This window comes from Daldinia childiae (genome assembly GCF_008694065.1).
Source record: "Daldinia childiae strain JS-1345 chromosome Unknown Scaffold3, whole genome shotgun sequence".
Taxonomy (NCBI): domain Eukaryota; kingdom Fungi; phylum Ascomycota; class Sordariomycetes; order Xylariales; family Hypoxylaceae; genus Daldinia; species Daldinia childiae.
In genome coordinates, this window is record NW_022984644.1 from 707,611 (window position 1) to 728,612 (window position 21,002).

General features: G+C 45.7%; 5 protein-coding genes across 6 annotated transcripts; 2 read left to right on the forward strand and 3 right to left on the reverse strand.

Annotated features, from left to right (window-relative positions):
- Positions 1-136: 136 nt before the first annotated feature.
- GL218_02940 (TATA-box-binding protein) lies at positions 137-1,073 on the reverse strand (the record flags this gene model as incomplete). The annotated part of the gene is made up of 4 exons (XM_033579481.1): positions 137-153; positions 210-624; positions 678-765; positions 823-1,073. The coding sequence occupies 4 exons, from the start codon at positions 1,071-1,073 to the stop codon at positions 137-139; spliced, it is 771 nt and encodes a 256-aa protein (XP_033436083.1).
- Positions 1,074-7,391: 6,318 nt separating this feature from the next.
- GL218_02941 lies at positions 7,392-11,246 on the forward strand (the record flags this gene model as incomplete). 2 transcript variants are annotated; one of them, XM_033579482.1, is made up of 1 exon in its annotated part: positions 7,392-11,246. In XM_033579482.1, one exon carries the CDS (start codon positions 7,392-7,394, stop codon positions 11,244-11,246), a length of 3,855 nt encoding a protein of 1,284 aa, XP_033436082.1. The 2 variants fall into 2 exon arrangements, with proteins under 2 accessions (XP_033436082.1, XP_033436081.1); XM_033579483.1 differs by having other exon boundaries at positions 9,075-11,246.
- An 813-nt stretch (positions 11,247-12,059) lies between these two features.
- On the reverse strand, positions 12,060-12,764 carry GL218_02942 (uncharacterized protein; the record flags this gene model as incomplete). Its single annotated transcript, XM_033579484.1, has 2 exons — positions 12,060-12,595; positions 12,650-12,764. 2 exons carry the CDS (start codon positions 12,762-12,764, stop codon positions 12,060-12,062), a joined length of 651 nt encoding a protein of 216 aa, XP_033436080.1.
- A 2,338-nt stretch (positions 12,765-15,102) lies between these two features.
- On the forward strand, positions 15,103-17,069 carry GL218_02943 (putative electron transfer flavoprotein-ubiquinone oxidoreductase, mitochondrial; the record flags this gene model as incomplete). The annotated part of the gene is made up of 2 exons (XM_033579485.1): positions 15,103-16,895; positions 16,970-17,069. 2 exons carry the CDS (start codon positions 15,103-15,105, stop codon positions 17,067-17,069), a joined length of 1,893 nt encoding a protein of 630 aa, XP_033436079.1.
- Positions 17,070-17,531: 462 nt separating this feature from the next.
- On the reverse strand, positions 17,532-19,135 carry GL218_02944 (uncharacterized protein; the record flags this gene model as incomplete). Its single annotated transcript, XM_033579486.1, has 3 exons — positions 17,532-18,012; positions 18,071-18,539; positions 18,604-19,135. The coding sequence occupies 3 exons, from the start codon at positions 19,133-19,135 to the stop codon at positions 17,532-17,534; spliced, it is 1,482 nt and encodes a 493-aa protein (XP_033436087.1).
- Positions 19,136-21,002: the final 1,867 nt, after the last annotated feature.

The following is a 21,002-nucleotide window of genomic DNA, read 5'->3' on the forward strand; positions in this document are numbered from 1 at the left end:
TCGTAAGGCGAAGATCATAAAATCATAAAGAGTCGGTTAATTTACAAATCCCGAATGGGCACCGAAGGGAAGAGTCTAGTGACAAGGGCGGCTCGAAGAACACGTGTCAACCATGACGTTAATATGTTAAAAGACTCTAGACCTTGCGGAAATCTAGACTATGTTAGTAACAGAACATAAGTATAGGGCACAAGCTTGGTAACACTCACCTTGCAGAACGGGGTAAATCATTTCGAAGGCCTGATAAATTTCTTCTCTGACTTTCGCTCCGGTCAAAACAATCTTACCGCTCACAAAGATCAGGAGAACAATCTTAGGCTTAATCATGCGGTAGATTAGACCAGGGAACAACTCAGGTTCGTAAGAACTGAAGTTGTGATGGCGCGAAGCAAGACCCTCAAGTCTAATGGGAAACTTGATATCGCAGCTGCCAACGATATTCTGGATCTTGAAATCGCTGAACTTGGCATTGAAACCGAGCTTCTGGATGATACGAGCATATTTACGCGACGCGAGCTTCGAATCATCTTCCGACTTAGCGCCCGTGACAACCATCTTGCCTGAGGCAAAGATCAACGCCGTAGTCTTTGGCTCGCGAATGCGCATAATAACGGCAGCAAAACGCTGGTGTTTGTCAGCAGAGCTCTTTCAAAAATAAAGGATTAGATTCACAGTACCTTCGGGTTGTACTCGGCATTGCGGGCATGCAGGGCAATCGTCTTCAAATCCAACCGGCACTCAAGGTTGACAGTTGCGACGATATTCCTTTATCATGCGCGGTGAGTTTAATGTCTATAAAAATGCGACATAGGTTATACATACTGCAAGGTAGGAGTCAGCCCACTTCCTCCTTGGACAGCCGCAGGCGTAGCAGCGGGTGTGGCGGGAGTCACCCCGGTACCGTTTGCAGCCTGCTGAGGAGCGCCGTTTACGGGTCTCTGGCCGTTCGCCTTCTCGGCATCGAACGAGGGCGGAGTGAGATCACCAGCACCACCAGGGAAGGATAGAGAACCAGGCGCGGTAAAGGCCTTAGCCTGTGCGGCAGTAGACGGGTGGGTATGAATGGTTTCCATCTTGCAAATGCACGCTCAGGCTTTTTAAAGTTGAGCGGATCAGAAGTACAGACCTAAAAGATCTAAGCGGTTAGAAAATAGTTTCCAAACAATCAATGCCCACTGGAATCAAAAAAGCGCGCGACCAGCGGAAGATTGAATAGGGATGATAGAAAAAGATAAGACAGTTATTAAATGCAAGGTTGATGCTCGGTTTAAATAGAAAATAAAAATTTTCTTCCTGATTGGTGAATCAGGTGTCAATGAATCAGGTGTAGAGGGGCAACGGGGCGACAGTGAGGCAGGTGAAAGTGGGGGGTTGCTAGGTACTGAAGGATTGATATTGGAAAGTGGGAAAATAAGGCAGTTAAGATACCCAATCAGGGCTGATTTCTACAGGTATGTTTGGTCTCCATTGTATCGAAGAAACTGACTTCGTACTAGGGCAAATAAATGATAAGAAACAGGCAGCCTTACCAATTAATGTGCTAGAGATAAACAAGTAAATGTCTCCCCAACACAGTAGAGGCTAGTACGACGATACGGTCGATGGATCTTTCGATCTGTTGACCTGAAAGCACACACACGAGATGTAGATATCAGATGTCAAAAGTCACTTCCCGACCAAATCGGAGAGGTTCGTGAGCTTTACTTCCACTGATTCGAAGCGCAAGATATACGAGTGACTGTCGAGGTCGAGGGATCTAAGGTAGGATTCGACGACAACGACGGACGGTGGAAACTCGGTCTCTCGCAACGACGGTATTGAGGGAAAGGCAAATCCTCAGCCTTGCGTTTTTCTTCAAAACTCGTCTTCTATTGTTGATCTATCTTCTTCTTGGCTACACAGCACCGTGATCCGTGCGTGTAAAATATGCTCGAGATCAGGTGAGACGGATTTACTCTTCCTGATGCAGATGCTCGAATCCTGAAATAGGCGAGCAACTGGTATACACAAAGGACCAACCTAAAGGATGGTTATCTTCGATTTTACTTGTGTCGCCTGTTTGCTTAATTTAGCGAACAAGTACGATAACACAATGACAACTTCGATTTGGCCCCAAAGCAGACGATGTAGCTAACAATAGTCCGCGGTGTGACGTTGAAGTGATGAAGTGAGATGAGAAGAACGCGGGACGCGGGGTAAAAATGTAGGGATAAGGTATTGTAAGGTACGTACTCTCTCAATCACTGTTAGAAGGAAGGTGGGGTCCCAACAATGGTGACGCGGTTATGAGAGAGTGAATAAAAAAAATATATTACGAGGGTCAAACTCAATTGACAGGCAATTGCTGACAAAAGGTCTGGTTTGTGGCTGATGCACTTTTTGTTGTGGCTGAGGAGAATTATGAAGAGGGGACCTTCGGGTCGGGGAATCCGCGCGCAAGAATTTTCGAAACATTGAATTTGAGGGGGAGCTGGCCAATTTATAATTTTTGGAAGCAAGCACTCTCGTGCAAGTGCGCATTGACTTTTTAGGTAGGTACGCCCCAGTGTGGCGGAAACCTACTACCCACTGCTCCCTGCTTCCCTTCCTTAGCGGCCACGCTAGCATTAATGCGTCCAATCATGTCTCCTCCCTCGTCCCTTATTTTATCTTCCTTAATCTTTTTCTTTCCTTGCTCGTCACTCTAAGTTCTTACCAAGTCTTTCTCATGTTCCTCGTCATCACACTATTTCTTCTACGCAACCTTCCACCCCGTGCACATTCGCGTCCGTATCAAACACGGCTTCTCATTCTACATCCTACACGATCTAAAGAAGTTTTCTTATGTTCATTTGCACCTTGCTCTCCTATATTATAATATTTACTAATATTTAGGTCAATATTATCATTATCGACGAAACTCCCGTCCTGCTTTCGTGGCTGCAGAAACCCATGACTCGGTCCATTCAATACATCCACAACCTACGCAGAAGCATCGTCAGTCCGTATTACGGCTAGCAGTTCGCACTGGGCTCGGAGCTATTGGATAGCCACCAGTCCAGGCTCCTAAAATCTTGACGGGTGGGTGTGAGCAGGACGGAGTTTTAGACCCCAACCATACCACACCCTGCGAGCCTGGTTTACCTGCCACCCCTAGCCCTCTTCTTTCTCCCTGAAACGCACACAATGCCTCCTCTTTTACCCCTATTATCATGCTTTTTGTGTTTTGATTGACGCTTGGCCAGTATCTCAGATTTTGCTCAGCCTCCACAAGAATGCATATCTGTTCACATTCTATTGTGAATGGAAAACCCCAAACAATGGTTCAGGAGAAGATTACGTGGATTAACAAGCTCTTTTTTTTTCTGCTCCGCGAGTAAACGAGACGGCAAATTGTTAGGTTGTGCTGCTGTCGCACTCGAGCATCCTACAAATTTTATTTTATCCCTCTTTTCTTTGTTTGGCTGTGATGATCCCTTTTTCGTGGATCAATTGCAGGTCTCATTTCGGTGGTTTCGGAGGTACCAGCCGCAATCGCAATCAGAGAACGCCACCCTTGACCAACACATTTTTTTTTGTCATTTTTCCTTTTGTTTTTTTTTTTCTTAACGCTTTTTCCATTTTAGGAATGGAAAACGTATTGAATCAACCACAAAACAAAATCTTGCTCATCGAACAACTTTGCGTTTTCCGAAGCTGAGTTTGCTAGAATAACCTGTTCGAAAAGCTAGAGATTATTATCTTCGCACTTATCCTTTGGGGATATGCGCTACCGTTTTGGTTGAGAACTAAAGCGACACGATACTTGATCTCACTCTTGTGTTCGCCCCCCCTTGTTTTGGTATCCATTTTTGTAGTTTCGTATTCTATCGGTCTGTCGGTGCACAAGGCAAGACCTTGTTCTAGTACACAGTACTAGGTAGCCTTCAGGCAAATCCCTGCCAGTGGCCACACGCATTATTTTCTACCTAAAGGAAAAAATTGAAAAAAATTGAAAATGAAAAATTTTCAAGGAAATCCTCCCTCGGCTACCAGCCTCATTCAGCTGTACGCTACATACCAACCAGACAAACCAAAGAAAAATTCCTTGTTATGCATCATTTCTTGGCAACCCTTATGACTCATTGATAACCCTTTTTCTTACAGAGTTCAATGCAGCGGTCGGTGTATTTGTCCAGTGCATATACATACTACAACTTAAACTTTTCTTTTTCTTAATGTCGATATGAATTTGAATTATATGGGGTGGTCTTAGATGATATCTCTAAATCCTGTTCTATCGGACTTCAAGTTCGTAACTTCGTATTGCTAAGTTGTGATTGGAATCGTCCGCCGCTGCTGCCTGAGCGCTAATTTTCGCGCTGGTAAGAACGCGATATCCCTGTAAGACTAGGAGGCTTGGCGCTCTCGGTTGGTATGAGATTTGTATGCAAGCGCTCGGTACTCTTAAATCACCTGATGTAACGATAACGGTCTGGCAATGCAAGCTGCACAAATTTGCGGCTTGAACATGCAAGTAGCCTCTAGTAACCAGTATGTATGCACTGTGTTCTTTATTTATTGGTTTCTTGCTTTTTATCGATATAATCACGAGTCTAATATCAATTTATCCCTCTGCACAAGCAGTTGGGATATAACTTCTCAAAGCTCTAACCTAATTGAATTATCAATAATACATAACTGCAGTCTTTTATAGAGTTCTTATCGAGTTGCTGCCGACCTTTACATATTCTTTGCTTTTAAAAGCGCCATGCTTATATACGTACATATAAGTAGTTGTTTTAACTAGTTAACTAGTAGTAAACCTTCAAAGTTATAATGTCGCGGGTACTAAAAGTCTGAAAGTCAATATTAAATCTTACAAGCGCCATAAGTAAGAACACCGCCATACTTTGAAATTTCAATGTAATGTTTGCCCGAGTCTAGGTTAGTTAACTACCTAATAAAAAAAATTGTTCATTATGATGCTACGTAATATTAGTCTATTCTCTTAAGGATATAAAAGCTGGGTAAGTTATATAGGTACATAGTAAAAAGCTAGGCAATATCAACTAAAACATCCGATTTGAGAGTTGATAACATGAGCTATAGCTTTACTGGCTTGCTTAAAATAAATGTTATTTTCTAAAAGTGTACGCCCAGTGAATGGGGCCTGCTGAGTAACAACTGTTATATTATAAAAGTTAAAGTTAAAAAAAAAAAAAAAAAGAAGCGTCAATGATTGGAACAACTATGCTTAACGTAATAGTAGATTCTTGAAAATGATATCATAGTATTATTATACAATTACTTGACGAAGGCGAGACCTAAGAAGCTTATATATATGGCGATTGGGTATATATAATTAAAAAACTGTCGTGGGCACACACATCAACCATCGAAGTATTTTCTATTTCCTCTTCTATCATGGTTGGTGAAGCTATCGCAAAGGTAATGTTTTCATCGTTGAATTAACTTTATACCTCCACTATATCGGACAATTCAACATCTAATTAATTTTGTATAAAGACTTATGCTCACTACCTAAGTAGTCAGTAGAAGTAAATGGTGATGAGTTGTTTATCTTGCATATAGGTAACATTATTGCTATAACACCTAAGCGTCCGTATAATATCATATCATTGTTTTTACTCACATAGTATCATGGCTTCTTAAGTCGTGTTAACCTAATCTATGTGTTATTTTCACTCCGGATAGATCCTTCACCTATTTTAGCGGCATGTATGTTGTTATTTCACTACGATTATTCGTGGGATACTTTCGTAGCCCCCGGTTATTTCTTCAAGCCCCGACAACTATAACAACCTAAATGTTAAGTTTTAAGCAAGACTGTACCTAGCGACACGCCCTAGGAGCCAGCACAGATAAGACCGAACAATATCAAAAGATATTATATCTTTCGTAGGGATATGTGATGCTTTCTAGTTACGGTGTAGCCGTTAGTCTCGTGTGTCGTGGCACATTCCCCACGCCCGATCCACGATTCGTGCACGAGGCCCCTTACTTAAGTCGTATTCCCCTAATACATCTTATATACGGGTATAAGCAGTTTTTTGGAAGTCGTGCAAAGGAAAGAAGCGAGATTAAGATATATCGTGCTTAGTTGTCAATACTTTCCTTCCCCTGTTTTTTACGATTGCATTGACGAATTCTAAATCCTGTATGCCGTGTAGTTTTACAAGTTGTTAATCTGCGCATGTAGCTTCAAGAAAGACTAGTGATAATGAAGGAATGATAACACGTGTTCGTGATGGATGGCGGAGATATTGTATTAGATCGGTTTAACGAAGACAAGTCCGACCGGTCGAAGTCACCGACGCCAAACCCCGATCGTCGTCGGTATGCGGCGGGTCTGCAGACGGAGGTGGGGGTGAAAGAGAACCTGCAAGCCCTTGTACCGTTGAAAAAAACAAAGTGATGATGTGATTAAGTGGGGGGTTTCCACCCAGACGGCTCTGGGGCTTCTAGGCTTTATCAGTTTTCGGAACTAGACCATCTAGACTTCACTATCTATTGGTATAATCGTGTCCATTCACCGTTCGCTTGGAAAACTACCCCTGGCCATCCCTGCCCGTGGCTTTTTATACTCGCTAACGAGCCGCCCACGTCTGCCACACACCCTATTGTTAAAGGCCAGCAGGTTTGAGGCGAATTAGAGATACCTATACATCCCGAGTTAGGATAGACTCCTCAGCCGATCTATTACGGTCTATTACGTATCGGGCAAGATGTCTCGTAACCGAGACGCCTGTTATACGTACGCAGGCGCTTACGGTAGGCGATGATGAAAAGTTGGCAATCTGGGACTGGTCAGAATAGTCGAGACATGTCGGTGTGAATGTGAATTTATTATATTTCGGATCATCCATCCCCATCGGTTTGCTGGCCATATTCTCTGCTAGGTACCTAAGTTACCTGTTATTGTAAACGTGTACTGTACCTAAGAAAAGCCAGCGAATCCCCGTCACCGCTAGTTATATGTATGTATGTATGTACCTTATTGCTTTCTTTCGGCTTCCATTAAGCTTCTGACGATACACGGATAGCCCTGCAAAGCTCCGTTTACGGCGCCGGTCCAAGGTATTAGCTGCGATAAGCGTTACAATACATGCAAACTTCCACTCCACATCTCCTGAGATACATACCCTTTTTGACCTTTTTCTGCTTCACCAAGCGACCTCTAGAGTATATTCCCGGGCCGTCTTTGCGTTCCACTAGACCCCGTATCTACGGAATTGGAACTTTTGCCTTTTACTAATACTTGATCCGGTCGTCTTTATCAAAATCAAGTGGTCACGTGCTTATGCTCTGAGGGTCTGAGGGTGTGCTGTATAGTTTACACGACCGGATTCCTCATCCCTTATTCGATTTTGGGGTATTAGGGTTCGACTTGGATAGCTAAGATCGGGAAGATGACTGTCATCGATACCAGCAAAGATCTATCTGCGTTATTTCTTCAGCAGGTCAAGGCTACCCCAGATGCCGTTGCCCTGGAAGATGGACCCACGACGTTAACTTACGCCGAGCTCGATCGCAAGGTCGATGCACTCTCTACCCGTCTTCGTCACGACGGAGTTGGTAGAGATTCTCTTGTTGGCGTCTTGCTTGGACGGAGTGCAGATTATGTTATTTCCTGTCTTGCTGCGCTCCGTGCGGGCGGAGCATTCTTAGTCCTTGAACTTGCATACCCTCCGAGTCTCCTGGCCGCTGTTATCGAAGATGCAAGACCTACCGTGATAATAACACACATGGCGCATTTTGGCAAGATCAACTATAAGACCCCCCTCATAGTTCTTGATGATAAAAGTTCGTATGAAGATGGAGATGCTCTATCAAATGGAACATCGAAGACGCTACCCCCATTGCCCGCGGAAGATGACTTAGAGAAACTTGCCTTTGTGTCCTACTCATCTGGAACTACTGGAAAACCTAAAGGGATTGCGAATCCACACAGGGCAGCTGTTTTATCGTATGACTTAAGATTTGGAGTCAATGATCTCAAACCAGGCGACCGTGTAGCCTGCAATGTATTCTTCGTCTGGGAGATACTGCGTCCGTTACTGCGAGGAGCCACTGTAGTGACTGTTCCTGATGAGACCAGTTACGATCCTGTTGCTTTGGTTGAATTACTTCGCTCAAAGGCTATCACGGAAACTCTCATGACACCCACTCTGCTTGCAACAGTCCTCGCTCGGCATTCACAGCTTGGAGCCCGTCTCCCAGATCTGCGTACAGTATGGCTCAACGGTGAAGTTGTGACTACTGACCTTGCGCGACGTGGTCTCAAAGCGCTCCCGAAAGCACGCCTATTAAATTGTTATAGTGCTAGCGAAACCCACGAAATTGCTTGTGGAGATATAAGGGATATGGTTAATGACGAAGCTCGCGTCGTCCCAGTTGGTCCTCCCCTGGACCCGGAGCATACATACATTCTTGACGAGGATGGCAAAAAGGTTGAGACGGGTGTTAGCGGCGAGTTGTTCGTTGGAGGAAAACTCCTCGCACGAGGATATCTGAACCTACCGGAAGCGACCGCGAAAGCTTTCACCGACGACCCCTTTAACCAGACATCTGGCGCACGAATGTACAGAACTGGAGATACGGCGCGGTTACTTCCCTCAGGGCTTCTTGAAATTACTGGTCGTGTGGGAGCGATGATCAAGATCAGGGGTTATAGCGTACAACCTCCGGCTGTCGAGAATGCGATAATAAAGCACCTCGCAGTCCGTAACTGTGTCGTGATCGCTCATGGGGACGGCCTCGATCGCCAACTTCTCGCTTATATAGTCCCAGACGAGGATGAGCCTGGCGATCGAACAGTCGTGAAAATTGACGAGGCCGGATTCAGTCCGGTTGCGCGGCGTGCTCTATCGGACCACCTCGCACATTACATGATTCCGGCTCTTTGGGTTGAACTGGATAGCTTACCTACTCACGAAGTGTCAGGGAAAGTCGATCTCAAACGTCTCCCCCCGCCAACTAAGTCGCGAAGTCCTGCGTCGTCGCTGGCACCCCAGCATCGAAACCAGAAAATTACTGTCGAGGACATTGCAAAGATGTGGGCTGCATCTCTTAATATCCCTTATAAATCCATAATGCAACAGGAGCATGACTTTTTCGATCTTGGTGGTCATTCATTAGCGCTCGTCGACCTCGTTACAAGATTTACTGGCACCTATGGCTTCCCCGTGGCTCTGAGCCGCCTTGCTGGTAACCCGACACTAAAGGGACACCTAGAAGTTGTCTGCGATGCGCGTGATGGGCATACTGCATCCGTGCAGGCTGATTTACCTGCCGTTCTACGCGCAGACTCCGTTCTTCCACCTGAGATCAAGCCTTCAGGAGCCAAGATGCAGCGAATTAGTGACGCAGATACGATCTTGCTCACCGGTACAACTGGATTTCTGGGAGCATTCCTGCTTAGCACCATCTTAGAAACTACTTCGGCACAGGTCGTATGTCTTGTTCGCTTTGCGGATCTTTCAAGAGATAACTACTCCGCCGGAGTAGCGCGAATTCGTAAGAACCTCCTCGATTTGGGTCTCTGGAATGACTCAATTCTGGACCGCATAGAGGTTATCCCGTCCAACTTGGCTCGGAAGCGCTTCGGCCTTTCACCTGAAGGCTTTGAAGATTTGGCTTCTCGCGTGCAGGTTATTATCCACTCGGCTGCTACGGTCAACCTTGTATATCCTTATGCTGCTATGCAGGGAGCTAATATTTTTGGTACGAGAGAAATTCTGCGACTTGCGTGCCGAGGAGGTGCGACTGTTCACCACATCTCCACTAATGGCGTGTTGCCGCCATCCGTTGAAGGCTGGTCTGAAGACGCCATGTTGGACGTAGACGAAGTACCCGAGAAATTAATTGACGGATATGGCCAGACGAAGTGGGTGGCAGAGCAGCTTGTCCTCGAGGCCGCGAAACGGGGCTTACCGGCGAGAATATATCGCCCAGGAACTATCAGTGGCCATAGTGTCTCTGGATCATCGAATACATACGATCTCCTTAACGCCCTGATCGTAGAATCGCTTCAGCTAGGACATGCTCCGGACATCGAAGGCTGGTATGCTGAAATGACTCCAGTCGATTTCGTCAGTAAGGCTATTACGTCCCTAGCCGATCTTGTGGACACGGACCAGCGCATATTCCATCTAGGTGACCCATCTCCAGTTCCAACTAAGGATATCTTTGGAATCCTTGGCGAACTTGGATACCCCACAGAACCTCTTGGATGGGACGAATGGGTTGGCATGTGGGAGGAGAAGAGGGGATCTAGCAAGGGAGACAACATTTTTACAGTTGACATTCTTCGTCGTGGTATGCCTACGGTTGATTTCTTGAAATGGGTCACCGTCCTCAAAGATCCGGCAACGGAGCCTGCTCTCGCTAAGACTGGCCTCCAGCGTCCTAAGATTGATAACAAATTGTTCGAGACCTATACTCGGCACTTTTGCGCTCGGGGTTGGCTGCCACGTGCTCCACGACGGACCCAAACCAACGGAGTTGCCAAACACTCGAAACGAGGCCCGCTAGCTGGGCGTGTCGCAGTCGTCACGGGTGCATCGTCAGGCATTGGTGCCGCCGTTGCTACCGCTTTAGCTAGAGAAGGCGCTCATGTGGCTATCGCCGCCCGACGTACCGAGGCTCTCGAGGATCTTAAGAATAAGCTTTCTAGCTCTGGAAGCAGAGTGCTGGTACAGAAGACAGACGTCACAGACCGAAAACAAGTCGAGTCGCTCATGCAGACCGCAACAGAAAAGCTTGGCCCTGTCGATATTCTCGTCTCCTGCGCTGGTGTCATGTACTACACGATGATGGCAAACGTGCACATGGAGGAATGGGAACGCACCGTCGACGTCAACTGCAAGGGCCTTTTGCACTGCCTCTCGTCCACAGTTCCGTCAATGTTGTCCCGTGGTGGAGGTCACATCGTCGCCATCTCGTCGGATGCCGGGCGCAAGGTGTTCCCAGGACTAGGCGTGTACTCGGCGAGCAAGTTCTTCGTAGAGGCCACACTACAGAGCCTACGACTCGAAACTGCTGGGTCCGGCTTGCGTGTGACCTCTGTACAGCCCGGTAACACGGCCACCGACCTTCTTAGTATGTCTACTGATGCCGAGGCTATTAAGAAGTACGGCGAACCGACCGGCGCCAAGGTCCTACACCCCGAGGAGGTTGCTAGCGCCATTATTTATGCCCTGCGTCAGCCCGCACACGTTGCTGTTAACGAGGTCTTGATCGAGCCCAGGGATGAGCCTATCTAAGAGTACGGATATCAGTGACTGCGTTTAGTACGACCCAGGAAAGAAGTCATGCTAAACTGAGAATGGGTTAGGGGGGGAAACTTGTACCACGATCTGGACTGTCAAAAGCTTCTCTGGGGATTTCTTGTTACTTCTTATCTTGTGGGACCTAACTGGTGGCTTTGGTGTAATATTCTTTGCATATTAGCGGCTTCATGACGGTCATGATGATTGGGTTCCTGACTAAGTGTATGATGTACAAGGGGCTCGAGAGGGTAAAAGGGCGGTTATAGAAAAGGTTTGGTGAGAAGTTGAAGAGTGTTATGGCAATAGTAATAAGGTGGATTGTTGTATGATGTACACGAAGATAGGAAGATGAGAACCTAATAACAAAGTAACGTTTACCTCAAGGCCGAGTGTCGAGACTTCATACCTGCTAGAAAGATAGCCTACCAAGGAAAGACACTTGCTCTTAACTTGGGCAAAACAGTAGCTGGCAGAACATATTCACGAATGGTACTGGAACTGGCTCGAAAGCCGGACAAAAATTGGTTCCCACATCCACAACTTTCTATTGGTGTTCTTGTTGCTAACTTCTTTCAAAAGGCGCGGATCGAAAACCCCAAAATCAACCTCTGACACAAAAACGTCAGATTCCTGCGGTGATAATAGTAATACACCTGATCAACATGTCTAGACTTGCTAGAAGATCCTCGGCCGTTGCATCCGTCATTAGCCGTAACAATCCCGGAAAAAAATCCTGATAAACCCCATCTATGACCTAAATTTACAAGATACCCTTAGTTATTTATTCTCTTTAAAAGTTGGAAGCTCTTAGTTAGCTCCTAGCTTTCCTAAGAGACCTTGTAAAAGGCCACCTAGACCGCCCTGTTGTCCAGCAGCACCACCGGCAGCATCGCCGGCAGCGTCACCGCCAAGGAGACCTGCGAGAGGGTTCGCACCAGCAGCGTCACCACCTGCTGCGCCGCTGAGAAGATCCGCGAGAGGGTTTGCGCCGTCAGCACCGCCGCCTAGAAGGCTTCCGAGTAAGTCGGTGAGCTTGTTACCGCCCTGTTGGTCTGCGCCAGCATCCGCACCCGCACCAGCATCTGCACCAGCGTCTGCACCAGCACCGGCATCCGCATTGGCACCGTCTTGTGCATCTTGGGCGTTGTCATTGTCTTTACCCTTGCCCTTCTTGCCGTCCTGCTGGTCAGCGTTGTCGTCTCCTTGGTTGGCATCGCCTGCAGCATTGCCAGTTCCGTTGTTGACGGCGCCGGCCTCGATGGCGGCAGCAGTTCCGTTGTTGGCAGCACCCACGTTGGCGCCGTCCTTGTTATGCTTCTTCTTGGGGAATCTGACATCCAGAGCTGCATATACAATTAGTATTGTTGTGTGGCTAAGATGACTGGAACGGTACATACCGAATTCTCGAGGGGCTCGGACTTGGAGAGCTCCCTGGGGTTGTTGAGTTGGTAAGGCAGCACCGAAAGAGGCGGCTGTGGCCAAAGCCATCAAAATAGCACCGAAGTTCTTCATGTTGAAAAGAGTGTATATCCAGACACTTAACAGAAAGTAAAGAAGGTTGAAATAAAGTTGTCAAGTGACGAAATAATACAGCGTAAAGAAGGTATGAGCACAGCTTCATTCAGTTAGTTTGGACTTGACCATGTTGGATATTCAATTTAACTCACCTCTTAAGAACAAGAAACGACCTAGAAAGGAAAGGTTGACGGTTGAGGCTGATGTGGATGTGTGAAGAAACAAAAATAAGACCAGATTGAACAGCACGGGGAGGCGAGCATTTTATGGACAATTGAAGTTCGAACCTTGGATGAGCTCAACTATCCCATCCCTGATTAACGTGGCATGACAAGGTCTGTGATAGACGGTTACATTCTAACAAACTGGCAGCTAACCCCATAGTCACAAATGATGCTTGTAAACATGACATAGCTTAATAGCTATCTCCATGTACGTTAAGACGGTTATAATATCAATATCAAAAAGGCCTTAAGAAATACAGGGAATAAGGCATGTAAACGAAGCTCCGATTGGGTTGACGAGATTGTAGACCCACCGAGGCCAAACACTTCAAGAAGGCATTCCGTCCCACTCAAAACATGGGGCGAAGTAGAATAAGATGACCGTTTGAGTCCCTATTGCAGATCATACGAGCGATGTTAAAAGAGTTGCAGATCTGGGCCTCCAGATTTGGAGCGGCACCGGGGAGATCAATTAGGAGATCCTTGGGAATCATTAGAGTTGAAACTTGAGATGCCAAGAATGCGTGGGGATATCTTGGTCGCTTTGAGGTTATCGACTTTTCTCGGCATCAGGAGCACCCAAACGTCGCACGGGGCAGATCAAACGAGCCTCAGACAGGCACACACCAGGGAAGCACAGGGGTATTTGACTAGGGTTGCCAAAATGCCAGGAAGCGCACATAGAATCTTGATTTGCTGATAGTAAGTCGGTGTATTTTGTATGGTTGTAAATGTCAAATGTCCCAAGCGTCATGCAGGGTTGACAGCTCACCATCTAAGGAAATAAGACTTCCGGTTGCAGCCAGGAGTCTCTCGAAAGCATTACTAGTCTAGAAACGACCCAGAACAGCAATTAAGTCGTGATTTAGATTTTAGAACCTAGAAAGAATAGTGGCTGTGTCTTTCAAACCTCAAAGTACGGACATATGCGAAACGTATCAGAAGCTTGAATAGCTTCGGTGTAGGCGCTTATAGCCTTTTTTCATTAATGATGCTTTTGAGAATAACTTGGAAACTAACCTTGTTGCCTCATAAAAGTGCTTAATGTTGATACATATCGGTATGGTCTAAGTAATATCGTGGTCTAATATTACTGCCGATCACTAGGACCATGTGCTCTCCGGCAGTCCGCATGTGCATACGGGTGTAAACGTAGATCTTCATTTAGCCCTTCTCATGCGAGAATAGCTTCGCAGAAAGATCAAGCCAAGGTAAATCATGATGTGAAGATAGTCGGCTTGACATGCTGCTGGAACGGCCAAACTAATAAGATTCCCGGGCCTCGAGAACGATCATGGAGATCTATGGTGAGGATGTACATATTAATGCCTTGTCTTATTTTGACTGGTGAATGGCAACTGTACGCGCTTGCGTTCTCGAACATTTGCAACACTACTGAAATTTGTTTATTGCGAATAGTATATGAAGTAAACATACGACGATCTCTCGAGTTTATAACCGACAAGATGTTATTTGACCTCGGGAGTTATGGACGAGTGGAAATATGTAAGAGTTAGTTATTCTGGTCAGTAGAAAGAGCCTTGTACCTTGGTAAAGGAAGTATATGCATGTACTTCGTACCTCTAGCTGTTAAGCCTCACCCCGCATGACTTTCAAGCCACTCTCGCCACAAAATAGTCGTAGGTAGGTACGAAGTATATGTAGAAGCTTCCTAATCACGAGCAGATGATAGGCTTACATGACTCTCCGAACGCGGCCTAGAGCGGCTTATAGCGGGCTTCATCAAAAGTTTTGCGCATCTTTAATCATCTTGTCCAATGAATGACCAGCGCAAACCTCGGCAGCTCGGTCAACCTCCGCAAAAGCTGTAGGTTACAGTTTTAATGGGAACTTTCTTTATACATGTGGCTTTGATGTCATCATAGCTATTAGGTATTACTTTTCTAAGTCAGAACATTTAGAAAACATTTAACCTTTAAATCGAACTACCTATTAATAAGTCCGTAATTATTAACACCCATAACCCCAATGGCGTCCCAAACTCGGTAGCAAGTAAAAAAACCTTTACCTGACGACGAGAAGGCCCGTTTGTCTTCTAAACGAAACCGATAGACAGGGACGGAGGGATGTTGCAGCAAAGAAGTTTTACCATGTCTGCTTCGTTGCCCCTCCACGTTCTTACACGGCGGGGTGCCGCGTCAATTCGGTCGAAAGCTCCCAGAAGAGTGCCCAGGGCTTCATATTCCTCCATAATTACACCTCAATTACGATATACTGCTACGACATATTCCCCCATTGCTCGATCGATCCCTCGCGCATTTAGCACTACTCGTCCGAGATACCTCGCAAGCGCCGAGGATGACTTCGACCCTAAAACCATCGAGCGGGAGAGTGACGAGGTGGATGTCTGTATTGTTGGTGGAGGCCCTGCTGGTTTAAGTGCTGCAATACGTCTAAAACAACTTGCCAATGAGAATGGAAATGAAGACTTTAGGGTATTATTGCTAGAAAAGGCTGGTGAAATTGGTGCGCATATCTTGTCCGGAGCTGTTATAAACCCAGTTGCGGTTAAGGAACTATTTCCCGACTGGCTCGATGAGGCGAATGAAAATCGATTCGAGCATGCGACGCCCGCGGCAGGAGACAAGATGAGATTCCTGACTAAGACCAGCGCAATTCCTTTACCGGCCCCGCCGCAGATGCACAACCATGGCAATTACATCGTCAGTTTAAATCAATTTACAAAATGGCTTGGAGACAGGGCAGAGGAAATTGGCGTCGAGGTTTACCCCGGGTTCGCTGCATCCGAGGTGCTTTATAAGCCCGATGGGTCGGTTCTTGGTGTTGCGACAAACGACTTAGGCATAGGCCGGGATGGAAAACCAAAAGATAGCTTCGAAAGAGGCATGGAGTTCCATGCCCGGGTTACTCTGTTTGCAGAGGGATGTCATGGAAGTTTAACTAAGCAAGTTATCAAAAAGTTCGATCTGAGGAGGGATAGCCAACACCAAACTTATGGTTTAGGAGTAAAGGAGGTCTGGGAGATACAACCAGAGAAGTTCCACAAAGGCGAGATTACCCATTCTATGGGTTATCCCCTCTCCTTGGATACGTACGGCGGCGGGTGGATGTATCATTTTGGGGATAACCTGGTTAGCATCGGACTTGTTGTCGCCTTAGATTATAAGAATCCCTGGCTATCACCGTATGGTGAATTCCAAAAGATGAAGCAGCACCCTCTATATAAGTCTGTCTTAGAGGGTGGAAAGTGCATATCCTACGGTGCGAGAGCCCTTAGTGAGGGTGGATTTCAATCAATTCCTAAGGTCGCATTCCCCGGAGGTGCCTTGATTGGCGACTCTGCTGGCTTCGTCAATGTACCTCAAGTTAAAGGCACCCACAACGCTATGAGAACTGGTATGTTAGCTGCAGATGCAGCTTGGAATGCATTGGCAGAAGGAAGCGAGGAATCTGTTTTCTTGTACCACTACGAAGATTCTCTCCGGAAATCCAGTGTCTGGAAGGAGTTGAAAGAAGTTCGAAATATGCGACCCTCGTTTCAAACCCCCTTGGGCACCGTCGGTGGTGTTATGTACTCTGGCATAGAGGCTTTCGTTCTTAAGGGTCGCGTTCCTTGGACCCTGAAGCATCGGCATACCGATTACGGCGCCACTAAGGATGCGGATTCGTATCCGAAGATCGAATATCCTAAGCCGGATGGAAAGATTTCATTTGATATACTGACGAGTGTCTCACGGACAGGGACAAATCACGAGGAAGACCAACCTGTTCATCTCCAAGTTAAGGACTGGGATGCACATACCCAGGAGACGTGGCCTACATATAAAGGCTTGGAGAATCGCTTCTGTCCTGCTGGCGTCTACGAATATGTTGAAGATGACTCGAAGCCACTGGGTGTGAGGTTCCAGATTAACGCCCAGAAGTAAGTACCCTGAGCTGCCCTTATTTCTTGCTTATACTTTACTAAGAAGGTTCTTATACTAACGTTTGTCGTAGTTGTATTCACTGCAAGACGTGCGATATCAAGGCGCCTCACCAGGACATTAACTGGGCCGTGCCCCAAGGTGGCGAAGGGCCGAAGTACTATATGACATAAGAAAAAAGGGAATGGCGTGAAGCCTCAACAATTTAAGAAAAAAAATGGTAAAAGCTGCTCGGTGTCTTGATAAAGTCCAACATACCTTCTATGTAGACTTCGGATAACCGGGACGTATGATTCACAGATTATGGTGGTATACGAACTCAACTTCTAGTGTATCAACATTACCTCGCTAGCGGTGGACTGGAACATGTAGGTCGTATCGAACGGAAATTTCGCTGTATTAAGACCTACTTGGATATATTCAACTGTATATTTAACTGGCGTGGTGGTTGAGGGGACTCGCTTCAACATGAATCTTGTCAATACAGAGTAAAAAGTCAACTTATGCGATTTTATCTGCCCCTCTCTCATGAGCATTTGATGACTACCCCTATGTATCGACCAATAAAGCAGTGTACAATACTTTAATGCCAATTTTTATTTATATTTCCGGTAAATCAGTTCCCCTTTTCCCCCTTAGAATCCTTGTTGCGCATGCCACTTCTCCTTCCACCCAGGAAACCAGGGGCTATCATCAAGCGTCTTAGGCTCCCAGTCCTTCTCAATAATACCTTTTTCGATCTGCTCTTTCTCGAATTCTTCCAGGGTCGGAATCACCACGTGCTCGGTGTGCCAGGTATTCTTGTATTTCATGAGATTCTCCTTGCCCTCCTTCAACACCTTTAATACGAGGCTCGGCACATACGGTTCGTCTCGTAGTTCTTCCAGGGGCGTGAATAGCGCTTTGAAGTTGAACACGACTCCGGCTGATAGCGGGAGCCGGCGTAACGTCTGCCAGTCTACGCGCAGGTGGATACGGGATCGTGGTACGTTCGGGTCTTGGGTGTCTCGGTAGCCCTCATGCGGATCTCCGGGTGGCATGTAGAGTGGCTGGTCTACCTCGAGACCCCAGGATCCGCGCTGGATGGGCTTGCTGGCGGGCATCTTGGAGAAATAGCTGTGACGAAGTTAGCATTGTGACGAAAACTAGAAAATCCGTAGGGTAGGCTACTAACCGATCCATACTAAACTGCATCTTCTCCTTGTAATCTGGGATTGGCTGGTGTATCTCATGGAGTTTGAGCCCCATCTTGGTCCCCAAATTCCACCCTAAGGATGAACATGTCATACCAGCGCGGAGGTGGTAGTAGCCAGTTTCCGGGTCCCGCAGCATGATGTTGAAGTCTTCAGGAACATTATCTAATAGGATAAGTAAAGGATGCTTCTCCTTGATGATAGACACCGTGCCGAGGATCTTGTTCTCCAGCTGCGACTTGTCCGGCGATAACACAAAGTACTGCGGATACCGCGCGCATATAAATTGCAATACCATCTCCATCAGCTCCTTGCACGCAAGTTCCGAGCCGGGGAGCCAATTTAGCACGCCCTTGCCGTGTGTCGCATAGAGTTCTTTGCGCTGTGCAATCCGGGCCTTGTATGTTGATTCCAGCTCGATCCACCAGTCAGTCTCGAGCTTGGTCAAGGCTACCATCAATTATTAGCCCCTATTTCCCAAACTTAATAATGCTAGTTACAAGTAGGTACTCACACATGGTTTGATGGTATGCCCATCTGAATGGCCGATATGGCCGTGGTTTGGCGCGGTCGATATCAAATTCCAAGTATGGCTGGGGCATAGGGACCTCCGAGATCACTGAGTAGTCGGGAAAGTCTCCTAGTGCCTTGAGCTCACGTACAGAGAAGCCGCTGAAGCAATACTTCGAGTCATCCGCAGTCCGGTAGTCTTCTTCAAATCCTAGTAGCGAGTGTGCGATTGTGTCCATGTCGAACGAAAGATTGCCTAGCGCTTCCTTTTGATCTGGGGACATAGTTTCTGCTATGATACTAAGTTGGCCCCTTTGAGATGGAGGTAAAGCTGAATGAAGATCTAAAGTTGATGATGAGAGCGGCTTTGAGAGCGGCTGCTTCTCAAGTAACGGTGTGCTCGGGCGGGATGCATTGCGCCTTGAGAGACCTAATCTCCTAAGAACTACATCCTTCTGAGATTTGTTCAGAGCGAGAAAGGTAAGTAGGGATACGACAACACCAGATGCCAGCCAAAGGGCGACATATAGTGCCATCTTGAATAGCGATCAAGTATAAGATTAAATGCCACAGGTACTAAATGGGATCAATGCATTTAAGAAGAGATCCCGATACGTCTTCATAATTCCATTATTATATCTATTACTTCTGGCGGGGATCCCCCTTTATTAATATAATCATTCATCATCAAGACAAGGCAAAAGGTAGTAAAGCAAACATATGAAAGGTATGTATCTTTAGCAATATAGACCGACAGCGGAGTCCCTATCTCGGATGTGATGATAAGCATGTCTGATCATATGAACATACATCGTAGCTGGACAAGATTGGAGCTCGTAGCGCTAGCGCCCGGATGATAACACTGATGATGTGAGTGGTTGCTGATAATACTAGCGTATAGAATATCGATCTTCATGCATATAAAATAACTAGGCATTGCTTGTCATGCCTGTCAAGCCTGTGTACCACATTTTTCATAAACGCGGGTCACCCCGCATACTACTTGTTTTAGATATTACTGAATATTCCGAAGTTATTATAGGCTTGTTTCTTTTTGCCGTGTGGATAGATCTGCGTGTAACATGCGATATTGCATCAGATATAATTATTCACAACCTCTTGATATCTGACTAACAGTGATCCAAAAGGAAATATAACAGTTAATAATGATCGAAAGAAGTTGAAATTCGCCAATAAGAAGTATATAAGGTGTGTTTATACAATCTAATACAGTTCACGATCCGCTACGGAAGAGGACCTGGTAACGCATCCCGTACTACGTAGGTAGACAAGAATCTCACTCACTCTACGTACAAGGCTTAAAAATGGTATCACAGCGAGTTCAATAGTAAGATTAGCTTGGATGCCACGTACTCTGTGGCGTATCATAATATCTACTAGAGGAACTCGGCCAAAGTTAATCGGAAGCTATTCGCGATCTATTGAGTATTCTGTTTCAAAGCCCTAAATTTAATCACAATAATTTCAACGAATGGCAGAATATTAACTTCGTACACCATAGCTGGATGATCGCCCGATGCTTCTCATTTTTTTTTTTTCAATAAGGCTCTTATAGAACCCTATGAAACGTATCACTTGACCTTAATATTAAGATGTAGTGCTCATAAAAACTAGAGTACTTTATTACTAGTAATCATGTATAACTGTTTTTAACTGAAGCCCAGTTGCTTAACGAGAGTATACAGAGCCATCCGCTAAAAATAATGCTGGTACGTAGATTAGTATCAACTTATACATAGTTAAGTATTATAAGCTTCACAGTTTAAAGATCCTAATATATTATACTCAAGTCCTTAACCCCTAGAAAAAGTGTAATATTTATAAAACTTAACCCCTCTCGTTGTTATCAATCTCTTTAACTACTATTTTTGTCTTTTAAACTTATATGTGAAAAGAACGTACGATTTTATTTTATCTATACGCGCCGGAGAACATTCGGAGTTTACTTAGGATGGCTATCAACGTGAATCCCCGAGAAGTCACCGTTATTGGTTGACTACATGCAGGAAGGTGAACGCCTGCCAAGACCCTAGTATGCGGTTCCCGTCGTTGGGCACGGCGTTATCGCAGTATGAACATATTAAGCATTGAGAAGACTTGACCTATTGAAAACATGCTAATCATATATCTGGGCTTATAATCGAAACGTTTTTGATTGCATAGCTACCTACCTACCTACCTACCTAGGTAGATCATGATTTAATTTAGGAATAAGCTAAGAAATTGACTTAGGTTCAAGGGTTAATTTAACGTTGTGCAGACTATACACAATGATTGACTCGAAAATTATAGAGCAGGGTGATCTTTTAGCAAATATGCCCTCTAACTATAAATTTAATCCGTGTTTTTATAGCTGGCTACCTACTAATATGTCACTATTTA